Consider the following 19,843-nt stretch of genomic DNA (forward strand, 5'->3'; position numbering starts at 1 on the left):
GTACTTTGGTTTATATGAAGATGTGAAAAAATGGCTCGATGAATGGTTCGCAGCAAAAGGGGAAAATTTTTAGTTGCATGGTTTTCTCACATTGCCCGAAAGGTGGGAAAAATACATAAGAAATGATGGAGTATACTTTGAATAAAGCACTATTTATCACTCTTCTGAATTGAACTTTTTTTTTCTTGTTATACAAATAATCTGCATTTCAAACATCTGGTACGTAATTGGAACAGGAAGAAACCATAATATGTTGTACCATGCTAAATACTCTCTGACATGCATTTTCCACTGTTTTGCAGAGAATGTTTGTAGCTGTATACGTATTGAGCCTTCTGAGAAGATTACTACTCTCCTCACACGGTCCACATACATATTTCTCCTGGTTCTATTACCCAAACCACCAACACCTATCAGCCAATAAGAGCGTCCAACCCTCTTCCAAATCCTTACCCAATACCACCTGTCATTGAAACAACATAAAGACATCAAATATCTTTCATAGTAAGCTACCATTATGATTCCCAAAATGTTATTCCACCCATCCTAGACAAAAATCTAATTTTATTTCACTTCTGCTCACAACCAATATAATATGGATCACATTCATCTGAAAGTCTCTGGTGCAAGAGGTGGCCGCCTACAGCACACACTATTACAGTATTGTCACCAGTATATCTCATACCATTATAGATAGCAATTGTATCGGGTATACCAATTCTACTGAAAGGTCTGCACAGATTTCTACATGAGTAGTGCCACCAACCAATATGAAAGTCTATTGCCAAACTGAGCCTAGGGGTAACGTTGATAACACTGTAGAAAGTGCTGTTTGGCACAACATGCTTGTCAACATCAGTTTTAGTGTGTTATTTAGACCCCTCCCCTGCCACTGCCCATGGATCACATTCATGTGAAAGTCTCTGGTGCAAGAGGTGGCCGCCTACAGCACACACTATTACAGTATTGTCACCAGTATATCTCATACCATTATAGATAGCAATTGTATCGGGTATACCAATTCTACTGAAAGGTCTGCACAGATTTCTACATGAGTAGTGCCACCAACCAATATGAAAGTCTATTGCCAAACTGAGCCTAGGGGTAACGTTGATAACACTGTAGAAAGTGCTGTTTGGTACAATATGCTTGTCAACATCGGTTTTAGTGTGTTATTTAGACCCCTCCCCTGCCACTGCCCAAGAAACTCTTTAAACAAAGTAACTGGAAACAGTCTCTACAAGATAAGCTTTCAGTCCTGAAATCCTTCTGGTCTCAATCTTCACTAATGCTTGTCTTCCACCCACATTTGGAAGCCTGACAGCTTAAAGGTGGAAGACCTTCCACCTTTAATCTCTCACATTTTCAAATCTCGTCTGGTGTAGTTCCCAACAATTAGTCTTTCCTTCTTATCCCATCCGCAAAGTCTCCCCTGACCTGGGGTTCTGGGTGACTCTTATGAGCTGTACCCTTTTCTCTAAACCTCTCCACTCTTTTTCCTTTAGCCACTTCCTTTCCCTTCAACTCTTCTATCAAAAGAAGGAGCCACTGGCTCTGAAGGCTTGTGAAAGTTCAATCCTTTTGTGTGTGTGTTCCCCTGCTGCCACTTGGTGAGTAAATTTTTATATCTGTCTGTTTACATTATATTATCAATAACTGATTATTTTTGCTGTTAACTGTGGTGATGCCTATAGCAGACAGAATAGCTTATGTTGGATGCAGCCTTGATACGTTCAAAACTCTGTAGAGAGACTCCAAGCAGAAACTATCGCATGTAAAATTAATACACAGTAGAGTACGGCATACAAGTTTGTTGTTGTGGTCTTCAGTCCTGAGACTGGTTTGATGCAGCTCTCCATGCTACTCTATCCTGTGTACAAGCTGCTTCATCTCCCAGTACGTACTGCAGCCTATATCCTTCTGAATCTGCTTAGTGTATTCATCTCTTGGTCTCCCTCTACGATTTTTACCCTCCACACTGCCCTCCAATACTAAATTGGTGATCCCTTGATGCCTCAGAACATGTCCTACCAACCGATCCCTTCTTCTAGTCAAGTTGTGCCACAAACTTCTCTTCTCCCCAATTCTATTCAATACCTCCTCATTAGTTATGTGATCTACCCATCTAATCTTCAGCATTCTTCTGTAGCACCACATTTTGAAAGCTTCTATTCTCTTCTTGTCTGAAATATTATTCGTCCATGTTTCACTTCCATACATGGCTACACTCCATACAAATACTCTCAGAAACGACTTCCTGACACTTAAATCTATACTCGATGTTAACAAATTTATCTTCTTCAGAAACGCTTCCCTTGCCATTGCCATTCTACATTTTATATCCTCCCTACTACGACCATCACCAGTTATTTTGCTCCCCAAGTAGCAAAACTCCTTTACTACTTTAAGTGTCTCATTCCCTAATCTAATTCCCTCAGCATTACCTGAGTTAACTCGACTACATGCCATTATCCTCGTTTTGCTTTTGTTGATGTTCATCTCATATCCTCCTTTCAAGACACTGTCCATTCCATTCAACTGCTCTTCCAAGTTCTTTGCTGTCTCTGAAAGAATTACAATGTCATCAGCGAACCTCAAAGTTTTTATTTCTTTTCCATGGATTTTAATACCTACTCCGAATTTTTCTTTTGTTTCCTTTATTGCTTGCTCAATATACAGATTGAATAACATTGGGGAGAGGCTACAACCCTGTCTCACTCCCTTCCCCACCACTGCTTCCCTTTCATGTCCCTCGACTCTTACAACCGCCATCTGGTTTCTGTACAAATTGTAAATAGCCTTTCGCTCCCTGTATTTTACCCCTGACACCTTCAGAATTTGAAAGAAAGTATTCCAGCCAACATTGTCAAAAGCTTTCTCTAAGTCTACAAATGCTAGAAATATAGGTTTGACTTTTCTTAATCTAGCTTCTAAGATAAGTCATAGGGTCTGTATTGCCTAACGTGTTCCAACATTTCTATGGAATCCAAACTGATCTTCCCCGAGGTCGGCTTCTACCAGTTTTTTCATTCGTTTGTAAAGAATTCGCGTTAGTATTTTGCAGCCGTGACTTATTAAACTGATAGTTTGGTAATTTTCACATCTGTCAACACCTGCTTTCTTTGGGATTGGAATTATTATATTCTTCTTGAAGTCTGAGAGTATTTCGCCTGTCTCATACATTTTCCTCACCAGATGGTAGAGTTTTGTCAGGACTGGCTCTCCCAAGGCTGTCAGTAGTTCTAATGGAATGTTGTCTACTCCCGGGGCCTTGTTTCGACTTAGGTCTTTCAGTGCTCTATCATACTCTTCACGCAGTATCATATCTCCCATTTCATCTTCATCTACACCCTATTCCATTTCCATAATATTGCCCTCAAGTACATTGCCCTTGTATAGACCCTCTATATACTCCTTCCACCTTTCTGCTTTCCCTTCTTCACTTAGAACTGGGTTTCCATCTGAGCTCTTGATATTCATACAAGTGGTTCTCTTTTCTCCAAAGGTCTCATTAATTTTCCTGTAGGCAGTATCTATCTTACCCCTAGTGAGATAAGCCTCTACATCCTTACATTTGTCCTCCAACCATGCCCGCTTAGCCATTTTGCACTTCCTGTCAATCTCATTTTTGAGACTTTGTATTCCTTTTTGCCTGCTTCGTTTACTGCATTTTTATATTTTCTTCTATCATCAATTAAATTCAATATTTCTTCTGTTACCCAAGGATTTCTACTAGCCCTTGTCTTTTTACCTACTTGATCCTCTGCTGCCTTCACTACTTCATCCCTCAAAGCTACCCATTCTTCTTCTACTGTATTTCTTTCCCCCATTCCAGTCAATTGTTCTCTTATGCTCTCCCTGAAACTCTCTACAACCTCTGGTTCTTTCAGTTTATCCAGGTCCCATCTCCTTAAATTCCCACCTTTTTGCAGTTTCTTCAGTTTTAATCTGCAGTTCATAACCAATTGATTGTGGTCAGAGTCCACATCTGCCCCTGGAAATGTCTTACAAACCTGGTTCCTAAATCTCTGTCTTACCATTATATAATCTATCTGAAACCTGTCAGTATCTCCAGGCTTCTTCCATGTATACAACCTTCTTTTATGATTCTTGAACCAAGTGTTAGCTATGATTAAGTCTTGCTCTGAGCAAAATTCTACCAGGCGGCTTCCCCTTTCATTTCTTAGCCCCAATCCATATTCACCTACTACATTTCCTTCTCTTCCTTTTCCTACTACCGAATTCCAGTCACCCATGACTATTAAATTTTCATCTCCCTTCACTATCTGAATAATTTCTTTTATCTCATCACACATTTCTTCAATTTCTTCGTCATGTGCAGAGCTAGTTGGCATATAAACTTGTACTACTGTAGTAGGTGTGGGCTTCGTGTCTATCTTGGCCACAATAATGTGTTCACTATGCTGTTTGTAGTAGCTTACCCGTACTATTTTTTATTCATTATTAAACCTACTCCTGCATTGCCCCTATTTGATTTTGTATTTATAACCCTGTATTCACCTGACCAAAAACCTTGTTCCTCCTGCCACCAAACTTCACTAATTCCCACTATATCTAACTGTAACCTATCCATTTCCCTTTTTAAATTTTCTAACCTACCTGCCCGATTAAGGGATCTGACATTCCACACTCCGATCCGTAGAATGCCAGTTTTCTTTCTCCTGATAACAACGTCCTCTTGAGTAGTCCCTGCCCAGAGATCCAAATTGGGGACTATTTTACCTCCGGAATATTTTACCCAAGAGGATGCCATCATCATTTAACCATACAGTAAAGCTGCATGCCCTCAGGAAAAATTACGGCTGTAGTTTCCCCTTGCTTTCAGCCGTTCACAGTCACAGCAAGGTCATTTTGGTTAGTGTTACAAGGCCAGATCAGTCAATCATCCAGACTGTTGCTCCTGCAACTACTGAAAAGGCTGCTGCCCCTCTTCAGGAACCACACATTTGTCTGGCCTCTCAACAGATACCCCTCCATTGTGGTTGCATCTACGGTACGGCTATCTGTATCGCTGAGGCACGCAACCCTCCCCACCAACAGCAAGGTCTATGGTTCATGGGAGGGGGTGTACTACAAGGTATAACTATATAAATTAATCTTATGTACAAGCCACGATCACTCCAAGTGCTATACACCAATCACAGCAGTCATATTTCAGAACAAGCCGACACGTAAGCTTGCTGTTTATCATTTTATATGTTAGAAGACACTGCTTTAGCATGACATCCGCATGTTGTGCAGCTACTGTTTGCAGGTGAAAAACAAACATCCGATGTGCTACAAATATCTGAGATGTTGTAATATGTCAGTTTTCACCATATTTCACAGTTTTCTGTTTATTTCACCATGCAGGTTTTAAATTTTTATTTTCGAGGTGAACATAACATGAAAGAACCCTCAAAATTGCAGGTTTTAAGGTATAATTTGTGGCTGTAGTGTGTTAGGAAAAGGCTCCATTACCTTGTACATCATTAGGAGAAGTGACAGTCTTTTCAATTACGTACTCTACAGTATTACTAGTGGCAAAACCCACTTTTTTTTCCTAATAGGTCTAGTATATGACATACAATTTTGAAATGTATTTCTTGTTTGTTTATGGATTTGCAATTTGGTTATGTCAGTTGATTTTATGAGTATTTGTAAAATTGCTACTTAGGAGGAGAAGAAAGAAATTCTTGCACCGACTTTGATTTATAGCTTCTGTGATCATTTATACTTTACGAGCCAGTAGTTTAGGAATTTCAAATTTTTTGTAAGCTAAGGTCTGTAAGCTTATTATGTAGTGAGCTAAACATGTATGTTAGTGTGGTGAGGTGGCTGTACTGGCTCTTGGGTGACGTAGCAAGTTGCCAGCCAAAGCCGTTTACTAAATTCTGATGAAGCATATTCTTTGAGACTCAATGTTTGAACTTAAAAGGTTGGTGATTGATATTGTTGCTGAATACAGTACACTGGAAATACATGCAAAAAGACAAGGCTGAGTTACAAGTGGCACAAGAAAAGATGGTGGCAGGAACCCTTTGTCACGTATTGGCTTGGTCTGGAACACGTTGTGTTGACAATCATGTTTTCGCATTGCTGCCACAACATAGCAACAGTTCTATCATAATTGCATGGTGAAGCTAAACACTGCAAGTTGTGTTGGCAATGCTGATTGTGGATTACATTAGCATTTCCTTTCTCACATCTCCCCTCTCTACAATGGCCTAAAATATTCCCATAACTCTGCTACCATTTGTGGCACGAACTTTCCGTCTTTTGTGCCATTTATAACTTTTTCAGTCACATCAAATGTCAATAGAAAAAAAATGGGGCAAAGTTGAACGAGACGTCGAGTAAGAACGTAGAATCGAGGTAAGCCTTACTAGGAACAAATGTAAAATCAGAGATTGTAAAAACAAAGTTCCACTGTATGTACATTATTTAACTGTATCAGTTAAAATTTGTATTTGAAGTATTATTCACATGCAAATTTTAGAAGTGTGGTCCATGTACAGGCAGGGGAAAATACACTCCTGGAAATGGAAAAAAGAACACATTGACACCGGTGTGTCAGACCCACCATACTTGCTCCGGACACTGCGAGAGGGCTGTACAAGCAATGATCACACGCACGGCACAGCGGACACACCAGGAACCGCGGTGTTGGCCGTCGAATGGCGCTAGCTGCTTAGCATTTGTGCACCGCCGCCGTCAGTGTCAGCCAGTTTGCCGTGGCATACGGAGCTCCATCGCAGTCTTTAACACTGGTAGCATGCCGCGACAGCGTGGACGTGAACCGTATGTGCAGTTGACGGACTTTGAGCGAGGGCGTATAGTGGGCATGCGGGAGGCCGGGTGGACGTACCGCCGAATTGCTCAACACGTGGGGCGTGAGGTCTCCACAGTACATCGATGTTGTCGCCAGTGGTCGGCGGAAGATGCACGTGCCCGTCAACCTGGGACCGGACCGCAGCGACGCACGGATGCACGCCAAGACCGTAGGATCCTACGCAGTGCCGTAGGGGACCGCACCGCCACTTCCCAGCAAATTAGGGACACTGTTGCTCTTGGGGTATCGGCGAGGACCATTCGCAACCGTCTCCATGAAGCTGGGCTACGGTCCCGCACACCGTTAGGCCGTCTTCCGCTCACGCCCCAACATCGTGCAGCCTGCCTCCAGTGGTGTCGCGACAGGCGTGAATGGAGGGACGAATGGAGACGTGTCGTCTTCAGCGATGAGAGTCGCTTCTGCCTTGGTGCCAATGATGGTCGTATGCGTGTTTGGCGCCGTGCAGGTGAGCGCCACAATCAGGACTGCATACGACCGAGGCACACAGGGCCAACACCCGGCATCATGGTGTGGGGAGCGATCTCCTACACTGGCCGTACACCACTGGTGATCGTCGAGGGGACACTGAATAGTGCACGGTACATCCAAACCGTCATCGAACCCATCGTTCTACCATTCCTAGACCGGCAAGGGAACTTGCTGTTCCAACAGGACAATGCACGTCCGCATGTATCCCGTGCCACCCAACGTGCTCTAGAAGGTGTAAGTCAACTACCCTGGCCAGCAAGATCTCCGGATCTGTCCCCCATTGAGCATGTTTGGGACTGGATGAAGCGTCGTCTCACGCGGTCTGCACGTCCAGCACGAACGCTGGTCCAACTGAGGCGCCAGGTGGAAATGGCATGGCAAGCCGTTCCACAGGACTACATCCAGCATCTCTACGATCGTCTCCATGGGAGAACAGCAGCCTGCATTGCTGCGAAAGGTGGATATACATTGTACTAGTGGCGACATTGTGCATGCTCTGTTGCCTGTGTCTATGTGCCTGTGGTTCTGTCAGTGTGATCATGTGATGTATCTGGCCCCAGGAATGTGTCAATAAAGTTTCCCCTTCCTGGGACAATGAATTCATGATGTTCTTATTTCAATTTCCAGGAGTGTAAAACTGGCCCTGTTAACTAATGACATCAGATTGACCCATGTTAATGAACAACATAGAAGGTGTTGGAAATGGCCACAGTTGATGTCGAAGCAGTGCTCTGCTTGATTTATCAACAAAATTGTGAGACACACATAGCAAATCTAACTTACGGAGAGCAGCAATACCTTTTCTAATATCTAATATTTTGCTGTAGCTGTTCCATTGTGTGGGGATTATCTGAATGCACCTGCCCTTCAACTTGTCCCTTTATATAAAAGCTACAGGGATTGAGATGGCCAGGTGATTAAGGTGGCCAGGATATTTCACTAACTCTGGTGACTGACCTGTCCTCACCAAACATCTCACTCACTCGTGACAAGGTTGGCATGGCAGTGCTGCTCATCTGCGGAAAATACCCATGTCGTTATTCATCATGGATTAAATAGTTGCATCATTAAATAGTTTCATCATTAAAGAAACATGTAATGATGCAGACACCAGACACTGTGCATCAAACACCACTCTTGAGATTATGCAATTACTACTCAAAGTACTGATGGGGATTTTCTGATGCATAATGGTGCATGTTCTGTGAAATCACATACTCTGACAGGCAGAACCTGGACTCATCCAAAAAAATTGAAAACTGAGGATCCTAAAGTTTTGATTCCACTTCGCTCAGAAGCCACTGGCAGAACTCAACATGCAAAAGTTCATCTGGATGTTTAAACTCCTGCACAAGAGTCAGTTGATAAGGATACAGATGGGGGAGCTTATGGATGATGTTCTGACATGACAATCACTTAATTTACACTTGCAAAGATTAATGACACTGAGATTTCATCAGGCTTTGTTCCTGGTTTTTCTTCACTTGAGCAACATTTTCCAGTGTTCAAACAGTTTTAGGACAGTTATGGAAGGGCTCATTTCGTGCCATTTTGCCACTAAGTTTTGTGTCGCCGACTCTGATGGAAGTTTTGCCAAAACACCTCTAGTCTTAAACCCTTGTGCAATCAGTTCCGCACGTGTTTCCTACAAAATGTGCTTTGCATTAACACTTGGCAATTAACATCTTTTATTTTATCATGCACACCATTTTGTGTTGCACTCAACTGCTCACTAAGTACACTAGATCCTTTCAGTCATTCAGACATAATGACACAGTGAAGTACTATGGACAGAACATGTGGGATGTGTGCATGCTCAGACACGTGACAGCAGCCAACTGGTGCATCAGAACGACAGTTGTCAGCAATTTCTGTGATGAGCAGTTTTCCTCTTTATTAAAAGGGCTCCATTTGTGTCAGTCTTACAAATATTTTCCAGGCCAGTTTTATTTTCTCCGTGTTGTACTAATTATTATTTACAAATATACATTGTATACTTAATTAACTGATCATGACATGCCTAATGCCAGTAGCATGCACTGTAATCAGAGCTAAAATGGGCCAGTACATAAATAAACATATTTCGTTAATGCTGCCACTGTTTATGCAACTACTAAGTAACATTTCTTCTTAACATAACTGATGAAAACCAAAACAGTGGCACAATGGCACTTGATGGTGACTTACAGCTCAAAGGTTTGGCAACATAGAATCCATGAACTTGTGGCACTCAAAGTTGTAAATTTACTGCAGTATCTAAGCATCGTGTATAAAAAACCAAAACAGCAACAAAGTGCAACAGTTTTTGCGCATACAGTTTACAATGAGGTAATGCCAATGATCCAAATTGCCATTATTATGACAAAGAACTAACTAGGAAACAAATGAAACATTTCCAGTAAATAGAGAAGATATATCTTTAAAGCGTATGAAAGAGACTGTTTAACAACTGGCATCTATTGTTCGAGAAAGTTTACATGATCTGGAGGGGGGAGGGAGGGAGGGAGGGGGGAGGGTACTTTCATATAAATTTATATATGTATTCCCCCCCCCCCCCCCCATGAACCATGGACCTTGCCGTTGGTGGGGAGGCTTGCGTGCCTCAGCGATACAGATGGCCGTACCGTAGGTGCAACCACAACGGAGGGGTATCTGTTGAGAGGCCAGACAAACATGTGGTTCCTGAAGAGGGGCAGCAGCCTTTTCAGTAGTTGCAGGGGCAACAGTCTGGATGATTGACTGATCTGGCCTTGTAACATTAACCAAAACGGCCTTGCTGTGCTGGTACTGTGAACGGCTGAAAGCAAGGGGAAACTACAGCCGTAATTTTTCCCGAGGACATGCAGCTCTACTGTATGATTAAATGATGATGGCGTCCTCTTGGGTAAAATATTCCGGAGGTAAAATAGTCCCCCATTCGGATCTCCGGGCGGGGACTACTCAAGAGGATGTCGTTATCAGGAGAAAGAAAACTGGCGTTCTACGGATTGGAGGGTGGAATGTCAGATCACTTAATCGGGCAGGTAGGTTAGAAAATTTAAAAAGGGAGATGGATAAGTTAAAGTTAGATATAGTGGGAATTAGTGAAGTTTGGTGGCAGGAGGAACAAGACTTTTGGTCAGGTGATTACAGGGTTATAAATACAAAATCAAATAGGGGTAATGCAGGAGTAGGTTTAATAATGAATAAAAAAATAGGAGTGCGGGTTAGCTACTACAAACAGCATAGTGAACACATTATTGTGGCCAAGATAGACACAAAGCCCATGCCTACTACAGTAGTACAAGTTTATATGCCAACTAGCTCTGCAGATGATGAAGAAATAGATGAAATGTATGACGAGATAAAAGAAATTATTCAGGTAGTGAAGGGAGACGAAAATTTAATAGTCATGGGTGACTGAAATTCGTCAGTAGGAAAAGGGAGAGAAGGAAACATAGTAGGTGAATATGGATTGGGAGGAAGGAATGAAAGAGGAAGCCGCCTTATAGAATTTTGCACAGAGCATAACTTAATCATAGCTAACACTTGGTTCAAGAATCATGAAAGGAGGCTGTATACATGGAAGAAGCCTGGAGATACTGACAGGTTTCAGATAGATTATATAATGGTAAGACAGAGATTTAGGAACCAGGTTTTAAATTGTAAGACATTTCCAGGGGCAGATGTAGACTCTGACCACAATCTATTGGTTATGAACTGCAGACTGAAACTGAAGAAACTGCAAAAAGGTGGGAATTTAAGGAGATGGGACCTGGATAAACTGAAAGAACCAGAGGTTGTACAGAGTTTCAGGGAGAGCATTAGGGGACAATTGACAGGAATGGGGGAAAGAAATACAGTAGAAGAAGAATGGGTAGCTCTGAGGGATGAAGTGGTGAAGGCAGCAGACGATCAAGTAGGTAAAAAGACGCGGGCTAATAGAAATCCTTGGGTAACAGAAGAAATATTGAATTTAATTGATGAAAGGAGAAAATATAGAAATGCAGTAAATGAAGCAGGCAAAAAGGAATACAAACGTCTCAAAAATGAAATCGACAGGAAGTGCAAAATGGCTAAGCAGGGATGGCTAGAGGACAAATGTAAGGATGTAGAGGCTTGTCTCACTAGGGGTAAGATAGATACCGCCTACAGGAAAATTAAAGAGACCTTTGGAGAGAAGAGAACCACTTGTATGAATATCAAGAGCTCAGATGGCAACCCAGTTCTAAGCAAAGAAGGGAAAGCAGAAAGGTGGAAGGAGTATATAGAGGGTTTATACAAGGGCGATGTACTTGAGGACAATATTATGGAAATGGAAGAGGATGTAGATGAAGATGAAATGGGAGATAAGATACTGCGTGAAGAGTTTGACAGAGCACTGAAAGACCTGAGTCAAAACAAGGCCCCAGGAGTAGACAACATTCCATTAGAACTACTGATGGCCTCGGGAAAGCCAGTCATGACAAAACTCTACCATCTGGTGAGCACGATGTATGAGACAGGAGAAATACCCTCAGACTTTAAGAAGAATATAATAATTCCAATCCCAAAGAAAGCAGGTGTTGACAGATGTGAAAATTACCGAACTATCAGTTTAATAAGTCACAGCTGCAAAATACTAACGCGAATTCTTTACAGACGAATGGAAAAACTGGTAGAAGTCGACCTCGGAGAAGATCAGTTTGGATTCCGTAGAAATGTTGGAACACATGAGGCAATACTGACCTTACGACTTATCTTGGAAGAAAGATTAAGAAAAGGCAAACCTACGTTTCTAGCATTTGTAGACTTAGAGAAAGCTTTTGACAATGTTGACTGGAATACTCTCTTTCAAATTCTGAAGGTGGCAGGGGTGAAATACAGAGAGCGAAAGGCTATTTACAATTTGTACAGAAACCAGATGGCAGTTATGAGTCGAGGGGCATGAAAGGGAAGCAGTGGTTGGGAAAGGAGTGAGACAGGGTTGTAGCCTCTCCCCAATGTTATTCAATCTGTATATTGAGCAAGCAGTAATGGAAACAAAAGAAAAATTCTGAGTAGGTATTAAAATTCATGGAGAAGAAGTAAAAACTTTGAGGTTCGCCGATGACATTGTAATTCTGTCAGAGACAGCAAAGGACTTGGAAGAGCAGTTGAACGGAATGGACAGTGTCTTGAAAGGAGGATATAAGATGAACATCAACAAAAGCAAAACGAGGATAATGGAATGTAGTCAAATTAAGTCGGGTGATGCTGAGGGAATTAGATTAGGAAATGAGACACTTAAAGTAGTAAAGGAGTTTTGCTATTTAGGGAGTAAAATAACCGATGATGGTCGAAGTAGAGAGGATATAAAATGTAGACTGGCAATGGCAAGGAAAGCGTTTCTGAAGAAGAGAAATTTGTTAACATCGAATATAGATTTAGGTGTCAGGAAGTCGTTTTTGAAAGTATTTGTATGGAGTGTAGCCATGTATGGAAGTGAGACATGGACGATAACTAGTTTGGACAAGAAGAGAATAGAAGCTTTCGAAATGTGGTGCTACAGAAGAATGCTGAAGATAAGGTGGGTAGATCACGTAACTAATGAGGAGGTATTGAATAGGATTGGGGAGAAGAGAAGTTTGTGGCACAACTTGACTAGAAGAAGGGATCGGTTGGTAGGACATGTTCTGAGGCATCGAGGGATCGCAAATTTAGCATTGGAGGGCAGCGTGGAGGGTAAAAATCGTAGAGGGAGACCAAGAGATGAATACACTAAGCAGATTCAGAAGGATGTAGGTTGCAGTAGGTACTGGGAAATGAAGAAGCTTGCACAGGATAGAGTAGCATGGAGAGCTGCATCAAACCAGTCTCAGGACTGAAGACCACAACAACAACATGTATTCCACCATTTCTAACGAAAGTACATTACATGAAATAAGATACACACATGATACCAACAAAATATAGTGATCTTTATGGGATCAAACCACAAAAGGATTTCCAAGCAATAGGAGTTGGAGACAGGAATCAATCATTATGAATTTGATATAAGTAAAGACACAATGTGGAGAGAGCATACTAATGTTTGTGCAGGTTTACGTGTGTGTGTGTATGTGTGTGTGTGTGTGTGTGTGTGTAACTCGACTTTTCTATTAATGTATAAATGCTAAAAATTTGTGTAGGTGTACTCACTTCAGGTCAGTTATCTGAAGATGATGCTCTTTGCCTTCTTCTTTGCTGAATTCAACAGTTTCAAACAAATATGGTGTGTCAGCTGATGCTGCCTTGTAACCCACATAATAACCAAGTATCTCTCCATTCCATTGATCCCGTTCTGGAGGTTTCCACAAAATCTTCAATGTATGTTGACCTTCAGCTTCAACCTTAACATTCATTGGTGGACCACTGGGTACTTTGAACAGAGGAAAGAAATGTGGATAAACTAATTCAACAAAGTGTTATTTAAATGTGCCTCTTATTATGTAAAACCTATGTAGCTTCGTTCTATATTCTAAACAGATATTCAGTTGGAGATCAGTAATAAGTCATATTTTCACATTTTAATGCAAGTTTTAAGCATATATTCCAGTTCCCAAGATGCAAAACAAACTCTGAAATGAAGGAAATTACTGAGACTCTTGAGATATAACATCAGCTTACCAACTGATGAAATGTGAGCACTCAGAGGAATGCTAAAATTCACATAAATGAAGTGGTATGTATTGCATGTATAGCTCAGGAGAAATGTAAGATATAAAACACTAGCATTAATGGAAGTTTGTAGAAGTACTCTAAAAATGAAAGAAAAAGTCAATAATAACTCCGGGTACCTTCCTCAGCTGTTATAATCGTAACTGTATCAGATGGATCGGAAGTTCCTATGTCGTTCTCAGCTACAATACGCAAGTGATACGTTGTGGCAGGTTTAAGGTTGAAGACACCAGCAACTGTTTGTTGACCAGGAACAAGTACTCTATCTATGTCATTTTCCCATGTTCCTGTAATACGTTACAAAAAGGGTTAGTCTGGCATGTCACGATAAGTCAAAATTATTTTCACAATACAGCAGAGATAAAATGTGAAATTATTTAAATAAGGTGGTGAAATATGTTAATTACAGTTACAGTAACAGATTTTAATATACATAAATGACTATCACTGTAAACCTAAAGACAATGTAAACAGACATAATAGATATAAAGGAAAACAATAAAATGGAAAAAATCCGTTACTAGGTACAATAACTGAATGTCATATAACGACAAAAAAATTATACTTCTTACATAGTATTTTTCCAGCTTCCCTTATTTTTCAAAGCATCAAGTCATTATTTTGCCTAGTTGAATGTCACTAGAATTCATTACAGAATTTCATTTATATTGAATGTTTGTTCTCAAAATTCCACCACTATTAACACATTCAACATTGCTCTCATTTCTCTTCAATTGCACAGGTAAACTGGTGATTTTCCGGAAAATGTAAATAATAATTACGAAATAGTCAAGCATCTAATAGCCAGAAATCTATCATCATTTTAAACACCAAACTTTATAGATTAAGAAATGTGTGTGTGTCTGTGTGTGTGTGTGTGTGTTTTTCTGTCAGAACTGGTGTATTATAGTTGCCAACATATGAAAAAGAGTCCAACATTGCATTCTTTGTACCACTAATTATTTGCTCTCTTTCCTTATCCTGCAGCCAGTCTCTTTCTTTCCTTTGCATGGCAGACTTCACAGTAGCACCATGTTGTTTACTTGTTCTTATTTAGGCCAGTGGTTGGTGTTGGTTCCAATGACTGAATGTCTCCTCCTCAGATACCAAGCCCATCCTAACTTTTTTAATAAATTCCAACATAGATATATTTTACTTGCTGACATCTTTGTACAAAATAAAACCAATCACAGCACACATTAGAAAAACGCAAAAGAAAATTTTTTGCTGTACTTCATTGTTTTTCTTGGAAATGGGTAGTAGCTGTAAAGCTGATAGACACAGTCTCTGCCAGTCTTGTCCACCATATAATCTATCATAATGTTTGGTTTTATTGTTCTTGTGTGACCTCCTTTTGAACATACAGACACCACTTTGGTGGTTGCCAGATGTTTTGTGGAGAAGGGCAATACACGAGGTGTGTTTTTTAAGTAAGTACCATTTTGAAATTAAAAAAAGACATGGTAAGATATCTAAATAATTTTATTTTATATGAAAGCTGTACCTTAATCTACTTTCCTACATAATTTCCGTCAATATTGAGGTACTTGTCCTAATGTTGTACCAGTTTTGGAATACCCTCCTCATAAAAGTCTGCCGCCTGACTTACTAACCACTGCATCACCACTGTTTCGACTTCGTCATCGTCTTGTAGATGCTGACCACCCAGGTGTTTCTTCAAGTGCAGAAACAGATGGTAGTCAGTGGGCATAAGATCAGGGCTGTACAGAGGATGATCTAGAGTTTCCCATAGAAAAGATGTGATGAGATCTTTGGTCTGATTCGCCACAATCGGACGGGCATTGTCTTGCAGCAAACGATGCCCTTCCTCAACTTCCACGGACTGTTGCTTTGATTCTGGTGTGATGTAGATCACCCATGTTTCATCGTCCATAGCAATTTGGCTTAAGAAATCATCAGCGTCGTTGTGGTACCGCTCAAGGATAGTCGACGGGACTACGATTATCAGAGGCATCTTAAACACTCAGTACACAACATAAACAAGGAAGAATCAGACTGTAATGGCGTCTGTGTGTAGATAAGGCACAGGCTTTCATGTAAAAATAAAATTATTGAGATATCTTAGCACGTCTTTTTTTTTAAATTCAAAGCGGTACTTACTTACAAAACACGCTTCATATATCACCTTATTTTTCCATTTTAGCACTACAATAGGACTCCCCACTCCCCAAAAAAAAGGTTTCCTTGTTTTGAAGCTTGTGTATAAGCCCTTTCTGTTCTTCCTGACAGTTCTGACAGTAGTGTCTGATGTCCCCACAACATGTGCAACTGTCCCCACAACATGTGCAGCCACAAGTTGTGTATCATGCAAGAAACCAAATTTCAGCAAGTAGAAAAGATGTGCCCGTATGGGATATGGGTGCCACTCACACGGTCAATACATAGGGCCTGTATGGCATGCAGGTATTGTGTTGAATGTGTCCAGCAAAGCCAAACATACTAAGGGTACATTGGACTAAAATTGTCAGGCTATGCCATAACTTCTGGAGTACATTCATTTCTTATACTATAATCCAAATCTTGTTTGTAACAAAGGAAAATACAATTGAGTAAATATATTAATTATATGGCAGAATAGTTGGTCAAATTTTACCTCCAGAAGGTGAAATGTGTAATGATTTGGATAGACACACATAAAAGTAAAAGTGACGCACTACCTATCTACAGAATTAGTAGTTTCTTCATTGAGGAGAGAAGTATGTGTTGGGGAAGCTTAAAAAGAAAGGGCAGCTGATTTAGAGTCCAGAATAATGGGAATCAGTCTGTAGTGAGGGCAATGAAACACAAAGATAAAGGGAAAGTGTCAGAGAGAGTATGTCAGAGATGCACAGTGCTAGCTGCAGTTCAGAGATGACAAGTACAGCACAGTGCTAGCAGCAGCCAGAGATGATAATCACAAAGTGGAAAATAAAGAAACATTAGGGGGAGAGAGAGATAAATATTGCAATAAAGAATTATAACAGGAAAAAAGAATCATAATAAATATATAACAGGGTTGTGTTAATGGAGATTACATCCAGCAGGGTGTCACAATGCAGAGATGTGTTGGAGAGCAAGTTCACATATCTAGAGTCTATGGAAACTAGTATTGGGTGGGAGAATCTAAACACCCTATGCGGTTTGGCAATAACTCAGTTATGTTCTATAACATGACTCAATGGATCTGAGTACTTGCTACACTATAGAGGCTATTTGATTCTCCCACCCAATACTATTATTCATTTCACAATGACTTACCTCTGACATTGAGCTCATATTCTGGTTACATCTTGTGGCTTACATGCACTGTAGCTTGCTGGCCTCATGGAACATTACATTTTAGTTGAAAAGGGGTGATTTGCACAGTAATATTTAAGAGAAGATATGATTCTTTGAGCATTTTTTGGTGTCAACTTTGAGGGGTCATAGGAACCAGACCATACTTAGGGAAAAAAAAGTTTCATCTGCACAGTTTAAAGATACAATCATTCTCTATCTAGAGGCAGATTTTTGTTATTTTCTAGTCATTTCAAAGCTATAATGGCACACTCTAGATGCTGTGGTTGAGCTTACCATTGTATCTATTGTGGCATAGAAAGCTTGAACTTTTGTTGGTTACACTATTGTCATTACTGATGAATAATCCCTGTGTTCGTCAGTTTAGAGTTTGTAACACAGTTGTGTTAGTAGCTGCAAACCATGCGAAGCTGTGGTGAGTTTTAGTTGTCATACCAGTGCACTACCACCATTGTAATGTGCAATCACTGCCTATTCACTAGCGAAAAATGGCAACTATGTATTTGCATTCCAATACAGTATTGTCAAATTTAGTTGTTGTTGTGAGTAGAAATTAATAAAATGGGAAAATGCAAATGTACACTTGATACCACCAAGCAACTCTCAATAAATGCACAATGAAGTATATTGTGCATTTTTACAGTGAATGAAAAATTGATCAAACAAATTTTGGCAGGAAAGAATGATGAGTGAAATAATGACTACCTTAATCAATATCACTATAGGTAGATCATCTCCTTAGATCAGAAACAGTTATATTCTCTCTCAAGACAGAAGGCTCATGACTCACTGAATTCCAGACACTCTGGGGGGCACTTTACAGAGCAGAGCAACACAACTGTAAAGTTTCATTTATCTGAAGTTTCTTCTTCTTCTTCTCCTTTGCTCCTTTGTTCTTGACAAAGGCCCAAATAAGTTCAAAGACACTGAATATGCAGAGCACCAAAGGCAAACACACAAGTTTAATTTCCGTGTCCAGTGAGTGCAATACACTATCCAAAAGGTATTCTTGTGACTTGCAGTGGGATTGTACAAGTTCCAGTATGGCATGACATTAAATGGAAGCTCTACATTATTGCTTTCCATCAATTCAATAATAGAATCATTGCTTCATTTCATAGATGAATTTCATGGTACTAGAATTATTAACATGTGATGTGGAGCATGATCTTCAACAATCATATGTCTGTTTTGTAATTTTTTCGAGAATGCTCCTAAATCACTCTTTGTAGTATCTGTCATAATCTCAGAATGATAATCTGCACCTCCTTTTTGCCCAAGAAAACTACAGGCAGCATTTTGCTTGAACCCATCTTTATTACCAGTATTGCAAATAATAATGTGCTTTTTTCCTCCCAGCACTGGACAGTGTTTAAATGCATCCTTTCCAACCATTCCACTCTTAGACACTTCCTCTGTGATATTTGTATACATTTTTTATGCATAACATGTTTTTTTGTTCTTGCCATCTAAACTTTTTGGAATCATTTGCACCACACCAACCCTCATCAGTGTAATGAATAGTCAATCCACTGTTTCAACAGTGTCTAGTTGCTACACGAAATCATCTCTTTTCCCTGCTGCTTGGTCATTTTCCATGAGTACAGGTTTTTTGCTGAACTTTTTGTATCTGAAGCCCAATTTCTAAACAACATGTAAAAGGGTTGTTTCACTCATATCAGGAAAGTCTTCCACTTCAGCTTTCAACATTTCCAGCAAGTTGTGGATATAACTTGCCTTGAAAACTAATCAAATGCACACTTCTATCACCTGCCAGAACTCTTTTTTTGGTTATACAAGACATGAAGAAGTTTCTCTATATTCTCTCAAGATTTATTTCACTGATACCATGACATTCAGAAGTCCTCTTCAGCTGCTGTGATATAGAACTGCTAGAGCTCTGTTCTGCCCCCACCCCCCTCCTCCCTCCCTCTCAAAGTGAGCATGCACACTGATCACCATGGATGTTTATTGACTTTTCTCAACCCCATAAATGATAAATGGTTTCAGTCACGCAAGCACAAGGCAACTAATTATCTCACACGAGTACACAACAAAGAATGGCAGCATGATTGTTTTCTATCTGATGGGTGGCCCCAATGTAAGTACTTGAACAATGAACAATGAAATAGAAATATGGTTCAGAGTTACAGGAATGTAGCATCTGCAAGCAGGCAGTACCTAAAGATGCAAAAGCAAATAAATTAAATGTGTGATATTAGCACTTCATTTAATGATATGGATATAATAGAGGGAAACATTCCACGTGGGAAAAATATATCTAAAAACAAAGATGATGTGACTTACCAAACGAAAGCGCTGGCAGGTCGACCTGCCAGCGCTTTCATTTGGTAAGTCACATCATCTTTGTTTTTAGATATAGCACTTCATTTAGATTTATGTGCTTAGAAAAATAATAGATGTGAAAGGCAACACCAGAACTTGGATTACAATCTTTGTCTTGTCCATATGAATGACCATTAGGCGAATTGTGACAGTTTGCACTTGCCATTATCATGACAAAATTATGAATTGGAAAACAATGAAAATCCACTTTCAAGTAAGGAA

The 19,843-nt window shown here is 40.2% G+C and overlaps 1 protein-coding gene across 1 annotated transcript in view; it reads right to left on the reverse strand.

Moving 5' to 3' along the window:
• Positions 1–19,843, reverse strand: part of LOC126091914 (Down syndrome cell adhesion molecule-like protein Dscam2) — an 895,908-nt gene that overhangs the window by 138,711 nt on the left and 737,354 nt on the right. The window contains exons 20-21 of the mRNA XM_049907230.1: positions 14,098–14,265; positions 13,460–13,679 (exon numbers count right to left, since the gene is read on the reverse strand). Coding sequence (XP_049763187.1) covers positions 13,460–13,679; positions 14,098–14,265 — 388 coding nt within the window. The remainder of the gene's footprint in view (positions 1–13,459; positions 13,680–14,097; positions 14,266–19,843) is intronic.

This window comes from Schistocerca cancellata, chromosome 7 (genome assembly GCF_023864275.1).
Source record: "Schistocerca cancellata isolate TAMUIC-IGC-003103 chromosome 7, iqSchCanc2.1, whole genome shotgun sequence".
In the NCBI taxonomy this organism is placed as follows: Eukaryota; Metazoa; Arthropoda; class Insecta; order Orthoptera; family Acrididae; genus Schistocerca; species Schistocerca cancellata.